Raw genomic sequence first — 23612 nt, forward strand, 5'->3', positions numbered from 1 at the left:
AGAGTCAGGGGAAAGTTCTCGAAGTATCAGAACACTAAGAAGGTAGAAGAAGGTGGGGCTTCAAGAACAAGGGGTCCTGCAACCCACACTCCTGCTAGGTCTAGTGGGTCAGAGCCAGAGTTGAGGGTATACAATCCCACTAGAAGAGGAGGGGAAACCGAGAAATGCTTGCCATCCCCTACCGGTGGAGAGGGGGAGGGAGTTCCATAAGTCAAATGTTTTGGGGTGAGGAATTTCTTTTCTTTTCAACAAAACTCATCCTCTTTTTTATTTCTTTATGACCTTAGTAAAGGCTTCTTGTATTTATATACACCATGTATAAAAACAGTATATGCTGACAAAAAAGACATACAGGCATACCTTAGAGTTATTGTGGGTTTGGTTCCAGACCACCACAAAAAAAGGGAATATCACAATAAAGCGAGTCAGGAATTTTTTGGCTTCCCAGTGCATATACAATTTATATTTACTCTATACTGTATTGTATTAAGTGTGCAACAGCATTATGTCTTTAAAACAAATGTACATACCTTAATTAAAAATACTTTATTGCTAAAAAATGCTAATTGTCATCTGACAATGCAGGGCTGCCACAAACTTTCAATTTGTTAAAAAACCACAATATCTGTGAAGCACAATAAAGCAGAGTAAAATAAAACGAGGTGTGCCTGTGTGTATGGGCGTGTTTGGGTGTGCGCGCCAGCCAAGAACAATTAATTTCTAATGCTACATAATTAGATAGACCTCCATGAAATCACTCCCATGAATAAGAATAATTAACAAATTTCATTTTAGACAGAATAACCCTTCCTCCACTAACCCTTGGAAAGGGAAAATATCCCAATATACTGAAAACGATAAGTAAAAACCTTAGTTAAATTATTTGTCCCAACAGAGAAAGCTTCACAGAAATTATCAAGGAAAAAATATTAATAATCAAATTTTGCTTTTTTCTGCCTTAGAAAACCACTAAGGTATTAGATTTGGAGCATGGCTCTTATAACACAAAGTAAGATTTAAGTCATTGCTCTTTTTCTTCCTCAGAAAAGTTATTACTCTTCAGCTCAATTCTGTATTTTCTTGATCTCCTTTACCTTCACCACCCTGTTGACCTATAGAAATATCCATAATCTAGTACCACTGATTCTATACCACTTTCCTTCTCCAATTCTGGCTTTGCTACACTGTCTTATTCCTTGTACATGAAACAACTTCCTTCTCTTGGACATGAATTTGCCTTACTGTAAGGCCTTGGATAGAGATAGAGATTAAAACCATATTCCAAAAGGAATTCTGCAAGCTAGTAGTAGAGAAGTATACATGAGTAGAGAGCTGAAAGTATAGTTTGCTAGAGTCTAATTAAGAATATCTGCACTAGGGATTATACTAAGTGAAGTCAGTCAGAAAGAGATGACGAATACCATATGATATCGCATGTGGAATCTAAAATATGATACAAATGAACCTATCTATGAAACAGAAACAAAATCAGGGACATACAGAATAGACTGCTGGTTGCCAAGGGAGAGGGGGATGGGAGAGGGGAGACGTGAGAGTTTGGGATTAGCAGATGCAAACTGGTATACATAGAATGGATAAACAACAAGGTCCTACTGTATAGCACAGGGAACTACATTCAGTATCCTGTGATAAACCGTAATGGAAAAGAATATGAAAAAGAACATATATATATGTATAACTGAGTCACTCTGCTGTACAACACTGTAATTCAAGTATATTTCAATATAAAATAAATTTTAAAAAGATCGTATTTTCCTATCTCATTGCCTCAATCTCCTTGATTAGCACAGAAAATCAAGACTAAACTGAGCTTGCTGATGAGGTTCAACATAGGGCATACTGGTTCCTTTTTTCCCTCCCCTCAAATCCTCCTCCTTCTCTAATACTCCCAACAAACAGGCACACTCACATGCACACACACTTTTCTCTGCCTCTTCTCTTTAGAGAGTATGCGTGTGTATGCACATGTAATATGCAATTAGGATCCACTGCATACATGTTCATATTTCAGTAACAGCCCCCTCCACATCTTAAAGAAGACAATAAAACTTATTTTAGACATGACTCTTAGGTTACTTCCAATCAAGATGGTGTTGCAAGTTTATATCTTGAGATCCCCTTTGCACCAAACACAAAAGATTTTAAAAGAACTTCAAAATGACAAAGCCACGCTCAAAAATAAGATAAACAGAACAGAAATAGAGCTTAAGCACAACAGTTGCAATTAAAGCTGCCAGTTACTCCTATGTTTCAGGTCCCAAAGTGGGTGGAAGAGGCTCTTCTCACCAAGAGTACAAAGACTTAGAGTACCCCACTTGATGCACAGTATTGGAGAAGGGTAACTACTTGAAATCAAGATCTGGGGTGGTGCTCCCCAGACCTTGAGGAAAGTGGGGGAAGAAAAAAACAAAAAAGCTGCAACAACTTCAGCAATATTTTCAGCGTCAGATGTTCCCTTTATGAAGAATGAAAAATTTCTGCCAGTTCTGTATAGAGACTAGTTTACTCTTAGAAAAATCAGGAATAGAACATCTTAAGATAGAAAACCAACTTCTAAAACTAAAAATTAGTTGAAATTATATATTAATTACATAAAACTTCATTCTTTAGCATTACAATTAAAGCAATATCTAATGGTAACCATACTCCCTGGTGAACACCAGTGAAATTTCTACACTCTGATACTTGGACAAAAACTCAGAAAATCTTAACCACTGTAAATACAAAACTGAAAAAATTTAAATATGGCAGTAGAAATTCTCACCTGTGTTTTGACTGTGATCTTTTCCTTCTAGAACGGGATTTTGAGCTAGACCTGGATTTTGAACGAGTGTGGGAACGAGATCGACCGCCTTTTCTTTCATTGTTCTTTCCAGACTCTGGGAGGAAAAAACCACTTTGCAGTGTAAGCTCAGAACAATTAAAGATCCCAGTTAATAATCAGGCACAAGTGGAATGTACCACATATAGTGCAAGGGGCCTACTCTCTGTACATCCTCCTCCTGTGCAATTATCCTTCAGAAACATCCAAGAAAGTCATTGCATAAACTCGTTGAGTGCAGCCACCCTGCAGCAGTACATATAAACCAGATGATTATAAACAGCTGTTCGTAGTATTTTGTTGCTGCCATAATGTACGATTATAACATGTCTGTAATTCCTATGACAGTGATTTTAAATCCTTTTTCCATTTATTTTCCTAGAATTGAAGCTTAAATTCTAATTTAGAAAATTTGCTCAAATGTAAAAAACCATCTAGACATTTTTAGGTTGGATTTCTAATTTTAGTTAGCAACACAAAAGTTTGAAAGGGTGTTCCTTTACCATGCTAAAACAGACTCTGTAGTTTTCCTAACTCATGGGCTCTCTTTTCTATTTTTAAAATTAAAACTTTGAAGGAAAAGTGAATCTGCTTAATCATAACATTTAAAATATATTTATTCTTGTCTTTAAACTCACAATAATATTTACACTTTGCTTCAAGCAAATCAGTTCTGCGTACTGATTTTGCTATTAAAATATAAAGAACTGATTAACTCAAGCTAATGTACCTCAATTCAGTATCATGGAAAAAGATATTTGTGCTAAATAGTTCTTCAACCTTTAACACTAGATAAGTCACTTACTCTTTCTTGAGTTTCAGTCTTCTTGTTTGTAAAATGAAGGGACTGAACAGATAATTTCTAAAATTCCTTCCAGTTCTAAGATTCTATGATCTTCAACTATGACCTATGTAACAACGCTATGGCCTTACCTGGTTCGATAGCTGCTGAGATAAAGGACTGAGCCTCTCGCACTCGCTTCATTACTTCTTCTAACTCCTTAGCTGCAGCCTGAGGTGTCATCTCAGGGGGTTTTACTATTGCATTGTTGGAGTGATTTATTCTAAATTAAAAATATTAGCATATCACAAATACACACCATATTTTACAAAACATGAAACAACTAACTGTTTATATGATACACATATTTACAAATCTGAGGACATCTCAAAAGCAAATTTAGAATAATATAGCTAAATGCAGAATAACCAAAACCAACCTCAAAACCATGATTTATCTCATTCCCATCTGCCATCATCTCTTGCTAACAAAGGCAAAAAGCAAGGGAAAAAAAGAAAGACTGAACCCTAGCTAACTTCTTTAACAACCTAAATAAGCCAGGACAACCGCTTCTCCTCACAGCTTAGAGTTATAATAAAATGGTGACACCAATATTAAAATGAATCACTTCTAAGATTATAAAATTTTGTTGATAACCTTTGCACCCTGGGAGGATGAAAGGGAACCTATATATCATGTGCACCATTTTAATCCACCCTGGACCATGGCCTAGTCATACAGCTTCAAATATGGGAGGAATCTGATAAAACTCCTCCTTCATGGGTAACAGTGGTTTCTCTGATGCACATAAATGAATTTGGTGTGTCTCCCTTTACCATGGTGAAAACACAGCATTCACTAAGAACAGTTTCTTATCCCTTAATAGCAGACTCCTGATCTAACTGTATAATTAAGGCAATTATCTACAGAATTCAGATAAAATTGGTGCCTCAATAATGTGCGTGAAATAGAATTTCTGGTCTTGAGTACCTGAAAGGCTACATCAATTTTTCATTTTGCAAACAAGGATGTGAGCAAACCTTAAAATGTATAATTTAAAACATTTCTGGGTACTTTCTTCCTGAAATTTTGGATTTACCAAAATTCTTATTACTATATTACTGTAAGTTCTGCCCATATGTTAAACTGCCCATTAGTCTAGTGTAATAATGCAAAACCAACCTAACTTGTTAAAGCTTATGGAAAAAGACCTACAATCAATATGTACAGTATAAAAATGTTAACTTTAAATTAGACCTTATGAAATAGAAAATAAGATGTCTTCAAATGTAACTTTAATTTAAAGGCTAAAATGGTAAATATCTCATGTGTTTCATTTATACTTAACACAAAGTCTTCCTTTCCACAAATTGCCAATTACTATTAAAAAGAAAAAAAAACTGCATTACATCAAAACCACAAAATTTTTTCAAAATCATTAAAATTTCTTTGTTTAGTGTTTCTTACTTCAGTGGCCTGTCTCCAAACATAACTCCATTAAAAGCAAGGGCCCTTGGTACAGAATTTTGGTCTGCAAATTCCACAAAAGCAAACCGAGTTGGCTGAGTCTCATCACCTGCCATCCGCACAAACTTCACTTCTCCAACTTGTTTAAAAAATTCAAGTAGCTGATCAGCTGTTGTTGTCTGAAGAAACAAAGTAACACTTTAATAAAGTATATTCTTCTTTAAAAAAAAAAATCAGGTAAATACTACTTTATCATTGATACGATTTTTAAGAAAGGGAAAGGAATAAGAGGTCCCACCACTCAATTTCTTCTTATATTAGTTACCTGGGAATTCAAATTGCCAACATAGACTGTTCTCCTAATTTCATCAATTTTGGAAGGATCCACATTTCCCATAAGTGGTGGCTGTGGTATCTCTCCAAGTGTTGCAATATTGGGGTCTAGTGCTGCTGCTGGTATAGCTCCCAAACTGCTAAGGGAAACACCCAGCTATAAAAAAATTAAAAAAAACAGAGCAGATATTTTCTATTAGTGTCAAAAATTACCATTCTCTAATCTTGAAGAATATTGATCAACTCAGTAAGAATGGGAAGAGACTAGGGACTCCTAATTTAAGCCAGGTATATATCTGAATTATTCAGAGTAAGGTCACAGTAGTTTTCAATGTAATTAGAAATACAACATATTTCTTAACTATCTGGGTATTTTAATTACTTCTAAATTTGACACTAAAAACAAACAGTCCATTCTCATTATCTGTAGTGCTTATGCCCTATAAAGTTTGCCATGAAGACTGAATTATTAAATACTGAAATCGGTGCTCCTAGGGAAAAAACACAGGGCTAGGTTCCTATGAGCCTCTGGTCATAACACTTTCATCAAGTGATAAATATATGACCTTGTTTTATGTGTGCTTCTGTTTAAAAATACCTTAGTTAGTATATATTATTGATTAATTAACATTAAACTCATGACCAGCAGCATGATCAACTCATGCCTGAATGAACCTTATCTTACGTAAGAATTTTCTCTGTAAGGTACATCACAGGCTTCCAACACTTAGTAACACTAGACAGAACTTTAGCACTATGCTGGGGGCCAATTTAAAGAGCAAAATCACCAACATAAAGCACAAAAATGCAAAAAACATGACACTCGACACACCACACACACAAAAAGTTATTTACACCATTAGAGCTGAAATAAGAAGGCAGAGTGTTGCTCTGTTTGAACTCATCTGGGAATGAACATATCAAGCAACTCAATTTTCTCCTCATTCTATCTGTGTTGATGAATAACCACAAAAGCACCGCAAGTACTGATTTTGAGATTTCAAATAAATTTTAGCTAGTATGTGAATTCACAAATACAGAATTCACAAATAATGAGAATCAACTGTACCTCCGGCATTCAACAACACTGAATTCCTAATACTTAACAATAATCAAAGCACTTAATTTTTGCTAGGTTATTAACTCAATTCTCAGAACAGCCCTAAGAGATAGATATTACTATTACACCAATTTCACAGATAAAGACAAAGTCTTACAGAAAATAATTTTCCCAAAGATACTCAGCTAACAAGTGGTAAAACCAGGGTACCACCATGCACAGACTAAAATTAAAACAAGGACAAAGTTTACCTAAGAAAAGAAACCTAAAATATTAAACCCTTACTTATACTATGGTAGGAAAAAGATAAAAACCTTTGAATGATCCTTCATAACATTACTAAAATCAGTTTTTAGTTCAAGCATTAAGAAACACATTTTTAATGTGAATTTAAACTTGAAAAGATAGATCTCAGAATTTGAAAATGAAAAATTTTGCAGAATTCACAAGACTTTCAAGAAAAAAAAAACCTACAACTTTCATTTCCACTTTTGCAATTTAAGTCAAATAAGTTAACTGACTATATATTGTTATATTTTTGCAAAACTACTAAAATTTAACAAATGTTAAGTAATAACACTTCCTAAAGGTGAAAATACTAGTTTATGAAATGAGTATCACTTATGCTTATCATAGCAACCCATGTGTGATCATTTCAAAACATGACAAATCAAGTTTTACCCCCGCTTAAAACCCTTTAGAATAAAACTCAAACTTCCTTCTGTGGCCTAAATAGCCCTACATCATCAGTGCCCTATCTATCCCTCCAATCTCAAAACACCTACTACCCTGCTGACCCCCACCCCGCCACCCTGCCTTCACAACCATTCTGTACCTGGAACACACAAGTTTTTCTCACTTTAGGGTTTCTCACTTGGCATTCCTTCTGCCCTAGAAAGCTCTTCTCCTAGCTTCTGCTGGCTGAATCCTTCAACCGCCAGGTCAATCACCCTCTCCAGGAGGCTTTCCTTAACCTTATGTAGAGCTTCATTTACTCTCTACTACACCACTCTGGTTTTTTTCCTTCATAGTATTTATTACAATCTGTGGTATCTTGCTACTAACAGATCTTATATTTTTTGCTGTCACCATTTCAAGTTACCATAATGTTGCAGAAAATACCTTAGTTCAAAACAGGTGAATGACCTAGCCTCTCTCCACATGTTGCGAATCACACTCCTTTTTCCCCTACCATGTCTTTGATAGTCTAACATTCACAGATGATTGAGGGTCATACCTTAAATTTTTTTTTTACTGTGCAAGAGAATTATTATATACAATTAAGCTAAATCACAAATATGAGTCTTATTATTTGTCAGTTTTGCATGGATTTAAAACAGGCCTTTCCTGGTATTCCCAGCTGTCAATCCCTTTGACCTACAAATTTCTTCACTGGGACATAACAATTATAGATCTCTAATGGGCCTTTCCAAATCATCTAATCCAACTCCTTTGTTTCTCAAATTTAAAGATCATTCAGTCCTGTTTTTAGAAACTTTCCCTGTCTCTCTCTCTCTTCTTTGCACTATACCGTTCTTCGACACCTGTGTCATTTAACATGGTAATCACCAATCATATATGGCTATTTGAATTTTAATTAAAATTCAGTTCCTCAGTCACACTAGCCACATTTCAAGTGCTCAAGAGCCACATGTTGCTAGTAGTGGCTTCTATACTAGATAGCAGAGATACAGACAACTCCATCATAGCACAAAGTTCTACTGGATGTGGCTGCACTATAACAACACAACTACCCTTCTTTAGATTAGCCTATTTTCTAGCCCTGGTCTAAAGAACCTAAATACTTAAGTTGCCCTTTCAGTCTTTGAGGAGGTAAAGATGACCTGACTACCGATATAAAACTTTTGCCTTCTGACACAGAAACCTTGGCCTCCCTGGAGATGTGATTTTTAAATAGAAAGAAACCTTATGAAAGGTTTCACTCTTATGAAAGAGTAAAACTTTTCAATGTCTGGAAAAGAAATGTTCTAGGCAGAGGATAAATAAGTACAACAGCCCTAAGACAGAAATATGTTTGGCATATCCAAAAATCAACAAAGCCAATAAGACTGAAATAGAAGGGAGCCAGGAAAACAAGTAGGAAAAAAAAGGTCAGAGAGGTAGCTAGGAGCCAAATCACAGGCCACCTTTCCCCCTGTTTTCTACCTAAAACTATTCTTCACGAATTAAACTTTATAAAAATACATATCTTGGGCTTCCCTGGTGGCGCAGTGGTTGAGAGTCTGCCTGCCGATGCAGGGAACGTGGGTTCGTGCCCCGGTCCGGGAAGATCCCACGTGCCGCGGAGCAGGTAGGTCCGTGAGCCATGGCTGCTGAGCCTGCATGTCCGGAGCCTGTGCTCCGCAACGGGAGAGGCCACAACAGTGAGAGGCCCGCGTACCCCAAAAACAAACAAAAGAAAAACATATCTACAGCTGAATTAAAAGGAATCATTTTCCCTCACGGCAACAAATTAAATAATAAAAACTTTCTCTTCTTGATAAATAAAAAGTTTCAAGATAGCAAGACAATACTTTCTGAGGAGGGGGAAAAAAAGATGATGATCCAGGAATTAATCTTAAATTATACCAAAACATACCCAAAATAAAATTTTCAGAAAGCCCAATTCAAATGATCAGATGTTAAATTAAAAACCATTGACAGATCAGGACCTTCCAGATGGCGGAGGAATAAGCCCTGGAAAACACCTTCCTACCCACAAATACATCAAAAATAAATTTACATATGGAGCAACTCCTACAGAACACCTACTAAACGCTGGCAGAAGACCTCACACTTCCCAAAAGACAAGAGACTCCGCACATACCCGGCCATGTGGCTGACAGGGTGCTCTGACCAGGTATCAGGCCTGAGCCTCTGAGATGGGAGAGCCGCGCTCAGGACACTGGACCACTTTCACCTCCCAGCCCTATGTGCCATCAATTGGTGAGAGCTCTCCCAGAGATCTCTGTCTCAAAGCTAAGACCCAGCTCCACTTAACTACAAGCAAACTCCAGTTCTGGACATCCTACGCAAAACAACGAGCAAGATAGGAACACAACCCCACTCATTAGCAGAGAGGCTGCCTAAAATTATAAGCTCACAGACAGCCCAAAACACACCACCGGATACAGTCCCATCCACCAGAAAGAGAAGATCCAGCCTCATCCTCCAGAACACAGGCACCACTCCCCTCTACCAGGAAGCCTACACAACCCACTGAACCAACCTTACCCACTGGGGGCAGACACCAAAAACAACAAGAACTACAAACCTGCAGCCAGCAAACAGGAGACCCAAACACAGTAACTTAAGCAAAATGATAAGACAGAGAAACACACAGCAGATGAAGGAGCAAGGTAAAAACCCACCAGACCTAACAAATGAAGAGGAAATAGGCAGTCTATCTGAAAAAGAATTCAGAGTAATGATAGTAAAGATGATCCAAAATCTTGGAAATAGAATGGAGAAAACACAAGAAACATTTAAAAAGAACCTAGAACAAACAAACAATGATGAACAACACAATAAGTGAAATTAAAAATTCTCTAGAAGGAATCAACAGCAGAATAATTGAGGCAAAGAACAGATAAGTGGCCTGGAGGATAAAATAGTGGAAATAACTACCGCACAGCAGAATAAAGAAAAAAGAATGAAATGAATTGAGGACAGTCTCAGAGACCTCTGGGACAACATTAAGCACACCAACATTCGAATTATAAGGGCCCCAGAAGAAGAAGAGAAAAAGAAAGGGACAGAAAATATTTGAAGAGATAATAGTCAAAAGCTTCCCTAATATGGGAAAGGAAAGAGTCAATCAAGTCCAGGAAGCACAGAGTCCCATACAGGAAAACCCAAGGAGAAACACGTCAAGACACATATTAATCAAACTATCAAAAATTATATACAAGGAAAAAATATTAAAAGAAGCAAGGGAAAATCAACAATTAACATACAAAGGAATCCCCATAAGGTTAAGAGCTGATCTTTTAGCAAAACTCTGGTAGCCAGAAGGGAGTGGCAGGACATATTTAAAGTGATGAAAGGGAAAAACCTACAACCAAGATTACTCTACCCAGCAAGGATCTCATTCAGATTCGACGGAGAAATTAAAAACCTTACAGACAAGCAAAAGCTAAGAGAATTCAGCACCACCAAACCAGCTTTACAACAAATGCTAAAGGAACTTCTCAAGGCAGGAAACACGAGAAGGAAAAGCCCTAAAATAAAAAACCCAAAACAATTAAGAGAATGGTAACAGGAACATACATATTGCTAATTACCTTGAATGTAAAATGGATTAAATACTCCTTCCGAGACTGAACCGGGAAGAAATAGAAAATATAAACAGACCAATCACAAGCACTGAAATTGAAACTGTGATTAAAAATCTTCCAACAAACAAAAGCCCAGGACCAGATGGCTTCACAGGTGAATTCTATCAAATATTTAGAGACACACCAACACCTACCCTTCTCAAACTCTTCCAAAAATAGGAGAGGGAAGAACACTCCCAAACTCATTCTACGAGGCCACCATCACCCTGATACCAAAACCAGACTAAAATGTCACAAAAAAAGAGAAATACAGGCCAATATCACTGATGAACATAGTTGCAAAAATCCTCAACAAAATACTAGCAAACAGAATCCAACAGCACATTAAAAGGATCATACACCATGATCAAGTGGGGTTTATCCAAGGAATGCAAGGATTCTTCAATATACGCAAATCAATCAATGTGATAAACCATATAAACAAACTGAAGGATAAAAAACATATGATCATCTCAACAGGTGCAGAAAAAGCTTTCAACATAATTCAACACCCATTTAGGATAAAAACCCTCCAGAAAGTAGGCACAGAGGGAAGTTACCTCAATATAATAAAGGCCGTATATAACAAACCCACAGCCAACATCACGCTCAATGGTGAAAAACTGAAACCATTTCCACTAAGATCAGGAACAAGACAAGGTTGCCCACTCTAACCACTATTATTCAACATAATTTTGGAAGTTATAGCCATGGCAATCAGAAAAGAAAACGAAATAAAAGGAATCCAAATCGGAAAAGAAGTAAAACTGTCACTGTTTGCAGATGACATGATACTATACATAGAGAATCCTAAAGATGCTACCAGGAAACTACTAGAGCTAATCAATGAATTTGGTAAAGTAGCAGGATACAAGATTAATGCACAGAAATCTCTTGCATTCCTATACACTAATGATGAAAAATCTGAAAGAGAAATTAAGGAATCACTCCCATTTACCACTGCAACAAAAAGAATAAAATACCGAGGAATAAACCTACCTAAGGAGACAAAAGACCTGTATGCAGAAAACTATAAGACACTGATGAAAGAAATTAAAGATGATACAAACAGATGGAGAGATATACCATGTTCTTTGATTGGAAGAATCAACATTGTGAAAATGACTATACTACCCAAAGCAATCTATAGATTCAATGCAATCCCTATCAAACTACCAATGGCATTTTCACAGAACTAGAACAAAAAATTTCACAATTTGTATGGAAACACAAAAGACCCCGAAAAGCCAAAGCAATCCTGAGAAAGAAAAACAGAGCTGGAGGAATCGGGCTCCCTGACTTCAGGCTATACTACAAAGCTACAGTAATCAAGACAGTATAGTACTGGCACAAAAACAGAAATATAGATCAACTGAACAGGACAGAAAGCACAGAGCTAAACCCACACACATATGGTCACCTTATCTTTCACTGGACAGCTACATGTAAAAGAATGAAATTTGAACACTCCCAACACCATACACAAAAATAAACTCAATATGGATTAAACACCTAAATGTAAGGCTAGTCACTATAAAACTCTTAGAGGAAAACATAGGCAGAACACTATGACATAAATCAGAGCAAGATCCTTTTTGACACACCTCCTAGAGAAATGGAAATAAAAACAAAAATAAACAAACGGGACCTAATGAAACTTAAAAGGTTTTTCACAGCAAAGGAAACCAAAACAAGACAAGGCAACCCTCAAAATGGGAGAAAATATTTGCAAACCAAGCCACTGACAAAGGATTAATCTCCAAAATATACAAGCAGCTCATGCAGCTCAATATCAAAAAAACAAACAACCCAAACCAAAAATGGGCAGAAGACCTAAATAGACATTTCTCCAAAGAAGATATACAGATGGCCAACAGACACATGAAAGGATGCTCTACACCACTAATCATTAGAGAAATGCAAATCAAAACTACAATGAGGTATCACCTCACACCAGTCAGAATGGCCATCATCAAAAAATCTACAAACAATAAATGCTGGAGAGGGTGTGGAGAAAAGGGAACCCTCTTGCACTCTTGGTGGGAATGTAAATTGATACAGCCACTATGAAGAACAGTATGGAGGTTCCTTAAAAAACTAAAAACAGAACTACCATACAACCCAGCAATCCTACTACTGGGCATATACCCTGCGAAAACCATAATTCAAAGAGTCATGTACCACAATGTTCACTGCAGCACTATTTACAATAGCCAGGACATGGAAGTAACCTAAGTGTCCATCAACAGATGAATAGATAAAGAAGATGCAGCACATATATACAATGGAATATTACTCAGCCATAAAAAGAAACAAAATTGAGGGCTTCCCTGGTGGCACGGTGGTTGAGTCCGCCTGCCGATGCAGGGGACACGGGTTTGTGCCCCGGTCTGGGAAGATCCCACATGCTGCGGAGCGGCTAGGCCCGTGAGCGCATCCGGAGCCTGTGCTCCGCAATGGGAGAGGCCACAACAGTGAGAGGCCCATACCACCAACCACCCCAAATACCTACAAACAAAAAAGTATACTCCTTCCCACCACAATTCAACACTGAAATCCTGGCCTGACTTTACAGAAAACATGTACCGTGGCTCCATATAGAAGACATTTTTACAGTGTGTAAGCAGTGTTTTTCTACTGCTAAAAATTTTACACTAGTTAACCTTTAACTTCAGTATTTTATTATTCTTGCTGTAGGCTGGGATGACCATAAGAATAATCATCTGGAAAACTTCGGGTTAAAAAAAAAAAAAAAAAAGAAAAACAGAAAAAAGAAACAAATTTGGATTATTTGTAGTGAGGTGGATGGACCTAGAGTCTGTAGAGTGAAGTAAATCAGAAACTGAAAAAGAAATACCGTATGCTTACACATGTATATGGAATCTAAAAAAAATAAATAAGGTTCTGTAGAACCTAGGGGCAGGACAGGAATAAAGCATACATAGATAATGGAGGACACAGGGAGGGGGAAGGGTAAGCTAGGACGAAGTGAGAGAGTGGCATTGACATATATACACTACCAAATGTAAAACAGACAGCTAGTGGGAAGCAGACGCATAGCACAGGGAGATCAGCTCTGTGCTTTGTGACCACCTAGAGGGGTAGGATAGGGAAGGTGGGAGGGAGACGCGGGAGGGGATATGGGGATATATGTATATGTATAGCTGATTCAGCAGAAACTAACACGACTTTGTTATACGGCACAAACTAACACAACATTGTAAAGCAATTATACTCCAATAAAGATATTAAAATAAAATTTAAATAAATAAAAAATAAAAGGCATTTTCCTCCCATGGATCACAATACAGGTCTCCAGCAGAACAGTGCCATGTGAAAATCCTAAAATTTTGCACTTCCAAGTTTCAAAAACCACTTTTATAACTTGGATAAACTATAATCATAAAGTTTACTAGTTCACTCCCTAAGAATCCAGTACCACAAAGTAAAACACAGCTTTCAATTAATGTGAGTTCTGTATTTGTCTTGGATTTATTTTTGAAGAAAAATGACTCTTATTTAAAATAAATGACCAGAATCTTTTATATAAACCAAGAACCCAGTAACAGCAAATCTTTTTTTGACACCACTTGGAAATCACAAATGAGGCATTAAATTACTATTTAATTCTGCTAATGAAAAATATTTTTGCCATGTTTTTACCATGTTACATTTTCTCAGTATCAGACAAGTGCTTCTCTGAGATATTTTTCCCATTACCAATGGCGTAAATTATTTCAAATTTTTCAAATGGATTTAGTCCTCCTGAACTGGGAAATACAGTTACCTAGATTCTCCAATTCCCTATGCTATCTAAAATGCTGAATTTCAATAACTGATTTTCTAATGAATAATATATTTCAGTTCTCAAATTTAAATGAATCCCCAGTTACTTCATAAGCAATTCCAAAAGGCAGTTCAAGTCAGTAACATGGGGAAAAAATTACACAGACATTTCTAATCCTCTCCATTTAAAAACACAAATGCTTAAAATAGAAATAGCTTTCTAAGCTCTTAAAAAAAAAAACCTTTCTAAGCTCTTTATTCAACCAATTACATAGTTAAACGATCACTCCCTTTAGAAGAGGGTGTATCATACTTACTGTAGTTAAGGGATTTGGAGTCGGTATAGGAAGCAAGCCTGCACCAGGCATCAGACTTGTCATGGTTGGAGCAGGAGCCAATAGAGAGAGAGCTTTGGCTTCCTCTGGGATTTTACCTGCAGAGGCAAGTTCCAAACATTACAGAAAGCAGAAACACCACACGAACTTTATACTATGATTTTACAATTACCCTTGCACTTAAAAAATAATAATATTAAATGAATCTATCTATCAGATCCGTATAAAGAAATAAATAAGAACTTAAGTCTTTCCTTTTACCCTGCTCTACTAGGAAAAATAAAAGTGAGCAAAACTTCAAAGACTAACAATCTCATTAATGGAATATTATTTTAAAAATTGAATAATGTAGACAATTATTTAACACTTTGAGCTATGGGTCACCTGTACTGGAAACTTAATGTTCATGAACCAAACGATATCAAGCATGGACGCTTTCCCAGGACGGTGTTTTCGCGGTGATCGAAAGTTGTGTTACACATGACAACCGTTCGTGTTGGCTGCATCACTAATAGCACACAGAACATCAGATACAGAAAAGAAGAACATTTTTTAAAGTTTAATCCCCAGAAATGGCAAATAACCAAATTAGTCAAAAAAAAGAAAAAGAAAAAAACAAATATGTGCGAATTGAAATCTGTTCCTGAGTGTCCCTATCCTGTTAATTGAAACTACCTACTTGTGATGCAAACAATTTTGATAACCTTCCAAAAGATCTCATTTAATTTCAAGTAGACAGAAAAAAACAAAAGCCTACCACATGTAATCAGCTTCAACTGGAAAGGAAGCCTACACCCATTCAGTTAATAAGGCATCTCACCAACAATGACAGAGATGACTAAAAGAATCCAGTTCCAAAGAATATGCCTTGGGAAACTGCTAACATTTTTGAAAATGACTAACAAAAAAAAGTTCCCTAGTCTCAGGAAACTTCTTTAGACTTTTAGAACCAATTTATGTATACTCATCTGAAGAGGGGTGGTTAATGCCTAAATGTCTTGCTTATAAGCGTCCTAAGTGCCTAACAATAACAACAACAATAACATTAAAATAACCCTAGACACTAAGAAAAAGAAATCCCTACGACTAAAAAAAGGGAAATTTACTCTGAATTAAGTCTATCAATTTGCCACATTTAATTACTGAATTCTAATCAATTAATTTTGATAAGGGCTGGGACTTTCACACATTTTTTCTGGTCCTTTCTCTCAAACTTCCCAAAAAGAAAACTTCTAAAAAGTTGACTACGTATAGCAATTTCAGAACTACTCATAATTATGTGGTATTTGGCTACACGTTTCCATTATAAATTCTTCAAAAGTAATTTAAAGTACAAAGTCACGCCAAATTGAAAATAGCGTATGGAGTAAATTTTCAAAAAAGCACCATGTGAGGTTTCAGTGGTAAAAATTCTACTTAACACAACCACATGTGCAGGGATAAATCTCTAAAAAAATTATCTGAATATATTTCTAAACATGAATGGAATTCAAGACGAATTTTAAAACTTGCTTTAAGTAGTGGTTACACCTTATTTATAGAAATACAGAAATCACATTTTATTAGCTTTAGCAAATGCCTACTTATTTCTAAGCTTTGCAACACCTAAGTCTATATTACCTTAATTTACTAATTTCAAAAACAAAGTCATTTTATTATTTCAGTAAATTCTGCATAAGCACTGATTTTAACATGCATAAAGATTAAAAGGCAGGAAGGCCTTACTGAAGACATCAAATAACAGTAAATTATTTTGTATTTATTAGTTATTAGCATTAAGACATTTATCTGTATACTCACATATACTATTTTACATCACTATCAGACCTGCTTTATCTGTTAAAAATAAGTATTACTTTTTTAATATTTGTAAAACCTGTACACATCCTGATAAGTCAACTGAGGTCCTAAGGTACAAACCCTATGCTTCACTACCCTAATTTATGCACCTAAAAAACAAATAAAGAGTTCCAATCTAGTAATGTCCCCAATTTAATATTACCTGTCCATTAAATAAGCAAAACTATCCACATGAAAGACCACAAAAACAAAACGGGTATTCAATACAGGCCAAAAGTTGATTACTTAACATAATAAAGTCATTCAGTGTTGGCTTAAAAATAGTATCAGGAGGTTGTCTGCCTCTCACTGTCTCTCACAGTATAATAAACTATTATAAGTATTAAGTCTAACTAAAAGCACAATATTTTTTACTTATTCTAATTACCATTAAAGATACTTTAAGAAAAAAGTTCCATTGCTTAATTTCCAAGATAGAATTCTACCAAATATACCCTCCAAATACTATCAGAGTGTATAAAATTATAAAACAAATAAGCATTTAGCATTTTTCCCAAACTGTACTCATCAAAGACAACTGAGAGAAAAAACAATGTCTCTCATTCATCCTAATCTCAGAATCAATTTAGAAACTAGTAATCTCTGAACATTTTTCAACAAAAAAATTCAAGTAAAAAAATACACACACAAGTGTAAGTATTCAACAGTTTCTCAAATATTCATTCCCCACGTAGGCAATTAAAAGTGTTTCCAAATCAAAGAAATGCTATTTTCTATAATAAATATCATAAAAGTGAAGTCTCCTCTTGCCCTCTACCCCCAGAATGTTATAAGAAATTTACTTATTTTCCTTGATGATTTTGTATGCCTAAAATTCTAAGGGAGGAGGACGAAAATTAGAAGCTATCAGTTGGTCTTTATGAGAGATGCAGACTTGGGAGAAAACTGCAAAAATGTTACACTGAGATCAAAACGTGTTCCTAAGAATCTCATCAGTGTTTTAGTGTTTTGGGAACAAAATGTACCTGATCAGTTTATAAACACCAATTAAGACTAGCATTGAGCTTCATGAAACCATATCCTAATTTACTGTGAAAATTTATTTTATGTTAAGGATGAGCTCTACTAATCATCTCCCAATATAATTTGCAATGCAATGTTATGAACCCTTAATGGAATACCATTTACAAAGAACTGGAAAACCAGCTCACAAGTTAAAGTGAAAGAGATTTAACAAAACAAAAACAAAAACAAAAACAAAAACAAAAAAAAAGGGACAAAATAAAGAAAAAGAAATGAAATTAAAGTAAAACAATAAAAAACAGAGACAGGGCGTCCATCTTCTGCGGTTCAGACTCCGATCTCATTTCCCCAATGAAGGTTTCACTTGACGGCAGGTTTAGTGGCATGGCAAACAATGCCTAACTCAGGCAAGTGTAACAGGTCTGCCTTGGCCAGTCTAGTCATCTAATAATGCACAAATATCACATAGAGAAAACATACAAAACCAAATTAATAGTCAAAATCCATCTACCAGAAAATGTGGACATAAACTTATGACTGATGATTAGGCTGACACCCTTATTATGTTTGACCTTATCTTTTTCTAAGTGTTAACATTTATAAAAAGAAATCTGAGATGCACGCAACAACAAAAAGAGGTCATATTTGGACGAGTATAATGAAAGTATATTTTATTTTGAAGTGGCACGTTTTATTAACAATAGCTAATGCTTAATATGTACAAAACTATTACACATCAAACATTACTTAAACGGCTTAGGATCTCACAGTACTACAGTCTGCATTAAAAAAAAAACAGCAAATTGAAAGAAACTGAAAAAAACTTCTTACAATTTTTTTCTATGGTTTTCTCACTTCTTTCATAATGCTGTTTCTATAACATCAAGGAAAGAATACAATCAGTGAAGTAAACAGAAGACTGCTTACAGCACATCTCCTCTTACAGAACTTACTCCACTGGAACTCTTTCCTTTGACTTATTTCAAACTCACTTTGCTATCTTTTTTAACACAACAATACATTATTTGCTTGCAGTGCATAATCAGATCTTTTAACAGCTCACTGTGACATTCTTCAGGTTCTATAAACTCATTTTTGTTGTATTTAATGAAAAATGTGTATCTGAATGTTTTTCCAATACAAATTATTTTATAGGTTAGTGTTCTAAAATACTTAAAACTAAACTGGAATAAAAATATGCTTGAATTTTCACGTTCAAAAATAGCGAAATTTTGTCTGTTTGTTAATACTAAAAATATTCAAAAGCCATTATAATAAATGTGCATTTATTTCTATCAAGTAAAACAAACAAACAAAAAGGAACCTCTACATGCCCATAATCTTGAACATTTATGACAAACCATGGTCACTTCTCAATACATGAAAAATTTTATGGCAATATAGCAAGGTTCCAACAGAGCAACACTAACAAAATTTTTCCTTCCAGTTCAATAATAAGCTAAAATCACACAAGATACTGTGCTGCTGGTGGCATAATTTTTTGATACAATTAACACTCCCATTTAGTAAAACTTCTACCTGATTTATTTTTTCCCATGCGGTTTACTTGGTATGAAATTGGTATGAACTTGGTATACAGAACTAAATCATTACCAGCTCTTTTCTCACCTAGTTCTCCAATTTTGGGGTCACTGTCCCCTTACAGATTAGTAGATAAAGATAGATTTAGCAAATAATTAAATTTAATTCATTTTTTATGTATTCTACTATATTCGCTATTATTTATTTTATTCTCCCTACCCCTCTCTAACCCCTAGACATGGGAAAAATATTTTCAAATTTATCTGAAAAAATCCAGAATGTCCTATTCTGGGACATCAAAAATAACAGAGTAATACTCACTGTATCTGACTAATGTTTTTGACATCCCAGAACAGGCATTCTGAAAAATGCATAAAACCTTGAAAATGCAGCAAACTGTTTATTATACAGTATTTTAATGTGAGCCTGGTTTCTAAAAAAAGTTTTAAAACATGACATATGAAAGCTCCTTAAATTGTTTCAGGTAAAATTTTTATGTTGCAAAACAGTTACCACCAGCCACCAGTGAAAATATATTTTAAAGACATTTAAATTATAATAACCCAATTCTAAAATCCATGTACACATGTCATAGTCAGTGCTCTGAATAAAAGTTAATTACACACCAGAACTGTCAAATTCAGCACAGCCTAGTATAATGAATGTGAATGGCTCTGCAAATAGAAGTTACTAAAAAAAATAGGCATTAATAATAATTAGCTCTTGGGCTTCCCTGGTGGCGCAGTGCTTGAGAGTCCGCCTGCCGATGCAGGAGACGCGGGTTCGTGCCCCGTTTCGGGAAGATCCCACATGCCGTGGAGCGGCTGGGCCCGTGAGCCATGGCCACTGAGCCTGCGCGTCCGGAGCCTGTGCTCCGCAAATGGGAGAGGCCACAACAGTGAGAGGCCCGCATAACGCAAGAAAAAAAAAATAATAATAATAATAATAATTAGCTCTTAAAGCAGGTTATGTCATAAAATTTAATGAATTACTATAAGGCCTTTGGCCTTGTTTCCACCTTCAACAACTATTTCCTCGATGGAGGCTTTGGAAAATTGCTTTCCATGATTTTTCTTCAATTAATCACCACCACCACCACCCCTCCCTCCCCCCACAAAAAAAGCCAGCAAAATTAAAAGTAAATTCTAGTTGCACAGCAAATTACACTGAATGTAAAATAATGGTCTCAGTAACAATTAAGGTAAATTACCTTAAGAAGATACTTTAAAGCTTAAATTATGAACATTTTTCTTAAACATAATTACTACCTAACCCCCATTTGGCGAAATGTGTACACTGTTTTTATTTATGCAATATCATTAATAGGTATACACAGGGGCAAATGCTTACTTATTTACACATTTTAAATAATGTCCTCTACCAACTTAATATTTTAATTTCAAAAAGCTTTCCTTACAACTTGCTAACTGAATACAGAAAGTCAAAGCAAACCAAAGAAGCCAAGTAATTTATAAATTTTTAAATGTTTAGCTATAAAATCTCAAATATATGTAAGTAATAAATTAACCATTTTAATATATTTTATTATTACGTAAAATCCTTTCCACCTCCAAATTTCATTCTTACACACACACACCATATCTACTTGCCAATTTCTAGGAGAGCCAATGGTAGTAACAGACAGGACAGAGGTTAAAATAACTGAAAGAAACATATGAGATACTAACCTTCTGCACAAGGAACAACTATCAGAGCTCTGTCAATAAAAACCGTGTTAGTTAGATGCTGGGCCACGCCAACACTTGATGGATCACGAAACTTAACATAACATACTTTGGAAGAAAAAGCAAGAGGTGCGTTGCTGCAAGATAAAAAGAAAAACAATTGGACTAATTAACATTTGGTTGGTTTTGTCGTTTTCATTTAAAATTTCTTACTTATATCTTTACATACTCTTACAATCAAGACAGGAATTTTTGTTGCTAAGGATCATTAAGACATGAAATAGCAGAACTTAGTCTTTTAATGGTGATTTGCTGCAATGACTGAAGGCAAACCTAGGCAGGCCGACAGCCTTATTTGTTAAAAACCTGAAATTTAAATTAATGCCTTCTTAATCTGAGTGAAATGTGAAAACAGCTGACTTAACCCAAGGATGTCCAATCAGTGCATCATCATCAATAGGCAAAATCCCGTTTCATAAAAAAGCCCCAATCCTCAAGACTTCAAATTTTCTAACTACATCCAACCCTCCCTAATGTGATTCCTGGCATTTAAATCACTAAAAACTTCACAACATTCTTAGAAACAATCAGATAACCTGGAATTAAAATTAAGGTCTTTTGCATATACTGGCCTACTTCAGGCTAGGCAGCATTGTGGTTTTCCAGACAAAAACTTTTACAAACAAAATTTTACATATTTTATATGCAAAAGAGCAAAGACTCTTATTTATAAGTCCTACTAGATTTAATCTAGGCAGGACTATAGGAAAAAGAAGCCAGACACAGCACAGATGAAAGCAATTTTTCCACAATATGAATCGATCGTGTTAGATTCCAAAATACACTATCCTCATAAAGGATCATTTTGTCAACCTGCCCATAATTATGTTCAATTAAAGTCTGTAATTGTCTTTAGCAAATAAAAAAAGACACTAAATATACAGCTAATGTTTAATATAAATGTACAATCCTTTAAAATATTAAGTTTTTCACACTAAAAAAAGGTCATTTGAAAAATACTAAATATGCATTGTGCAGCAACAATAATTTACTTTAGTTTACAAAACAGGTCAAGGAAGTTCACTATAATCCTAGACCTAGTAAATGGCAAAGATGAGATTTAATGTCTAATCATCTAATTCCAAATCTCATGCAACCTTAATTATTCAATTAATCAAGAATTTTAAAGCCACTTTAATGTACTTAATTTGTAATTCCATAAATATTCATTTTTTAAATTAAAAAATTACATATAGCAACAAATCCAGCTTGCTAACGGCTAAATATATTTATGATATTAACCAAACACTAAGATAATAAAATATATTTGCATTTAGAACGTGAAACTATATATATTATTAACATAACTAGTCAGGCTAGCAAAAATAAAAGTAAAACTCTACCTCTTTCTCACCCAACCCAACTCAATTCTTTCCTGCCTAAGGCCATCTGATTCAGGCTTCAAGCCAGTCCTCTCCAACAACCTCCCCCTACTTAACATGTAAGTCAAGCACTTGTACTTGCTATGAGGTAAACAAATCTGCATCCAGACTTAACTCACCTATATATTACCAAGTCACCAATTTAGGCCTCTCCAGAGCTCTAGATTCCCAGATCCAAGTGCCTGCTGGCATACTGTACGGTGATCTTAGTCACAGGACCCACCCTTGAACTTATTCTTAAATTCATTACCCTCCTTCTGCACCAATCCTGCCCTTTGTCCTAATTTCATATCTCAGTTAAAGATATTACCACATTATCTAAGTCAGAAATCCGGAAGTCGTTAATGTGACCATCATTAGTACTGTTCACCAAATATTTCCAAATCTCCTTCTGGCTACGTAATAAAATTCTATTTCTTTTTTCCTTGAAGTTAGGTGTGGCCGTTCAATTTGCTTTGGCCAATTAAATGTAAGCATAACTGACATGTGTTCCTATTCAGTAGCCTTAAGGGCCACTGCTCGGTTCTTTTTGTCTGCCACAGTGACCAGCAACATCAAAGAGATGGGTGGCGGATATATCAGCTTCATCCCAGAATGAGTGACTACAACGAGTAGAGTCCCCAACCCCACCAGTTTAGTATAAGAAATAATCTTGTTTTTATCAAACTACTGAGATTTGTGGGTTGTTTCCATCCGTGACCCTTCCTTCTTTTTCATCCTATTTGTCTTTAAATCCTCTGAAGACTGCCTCCCAAATAGTTGTCACATTAATTCTTTCAACACTCTCAGTATCAATGTCTTCATTCAGTCCCCTATCATTTCGCACCTAGATTACTACAATGGCTCCTAACTAATCACACTGCCTCCAATCTCAACTCCTCCTTATTAAAAATCTTCTACAAAAGCTGTTAGAGTAATCTTTCTAAACCCTAAATCTCTTCATGTCATTCAACTGCTTAAATTTCCTCAGACACCCTTCTCTTCTTGCTTCATCATTTAAAAAATCCAGGCATAAAAATATTTGTGGTTCCCAGAACACATCCTGAACCATCTGGGCCATCTTTGAACATGTTGTTTCATTTGGCTATGATGTGCTCTCTTACTGCCTTTTTGAACAGTAATTCCACTTTTCTTCAAGGCTCAAGTTTCGAAGTCTTCTGGAAAGCCATTTTAAAATATCAAAGTGACTAGGTACCCCCT

At 35.5% G+C, this 23612-nt stretch overlaps 1 protein-coding gene across 2 annotated transcripts in view; it reads right to left on the bottom strand.

Annotated features, from left to right (window-relative positions):
- The window catches only part of SREK1 (splicing regulatory glutamic acid and lysine rich protein 1), a 53261-nt gene that overhangs the window by 24225 nt on the left and 5424 nt on the right, over nucleotides 1-23612 (bottom strand). Inside the window, exons 2-7 of one of the 2 annotated variants that reach the window (XM_007457093.1) lie at nucleotides 20974-21107; nucleotides 14903-15018; nucleotides 5416-5580; nucleotides 5091-5269; nucleotides 3776-3906; nucleotides 2786-2900 (exon numbers count right to left, since the gene is read on the bottom strand). In XM_007457093.1, coding sequence (XP_007457155.1) covers nucleotides 2786-2900; nucleotides 3776-3906; nucleotides 5091-5269; nucleotides 5416-5580; nucleotides 14903-15018; nucleotides 20974-21107 — 840 coding nt within the window. Of the gene's footprint in view, nucleotides 1-2785; nucleotides 2901-3775; nucleotides 3907-5090; nucleotides 5270-5415; nucleotides 5581-14902; nucleotides 15019-17129; nucleotides 18188-20973; nucleotides 21108-23612 lie in introns of those variants that run through there. The other variant, XM_007457094.1, reaches the window with a different exon arrangement.

This window comes from Lipotes vexillifer, unplaced genomic scaffold, assembly GCF_000442215.2.
Source record: "Lipotes vexillifer unplaced genomic scaffold, Lipotes_vexillifer_v1.1 scaffold241, whole genome shotgun sequence".
Classification (NCBI taxonomy): Eukaryota; Metazoa; Chordata; class Mammalia; order Artiodactyla; family Lipotidae; genus Lipotes; species Lipotes vexillifer.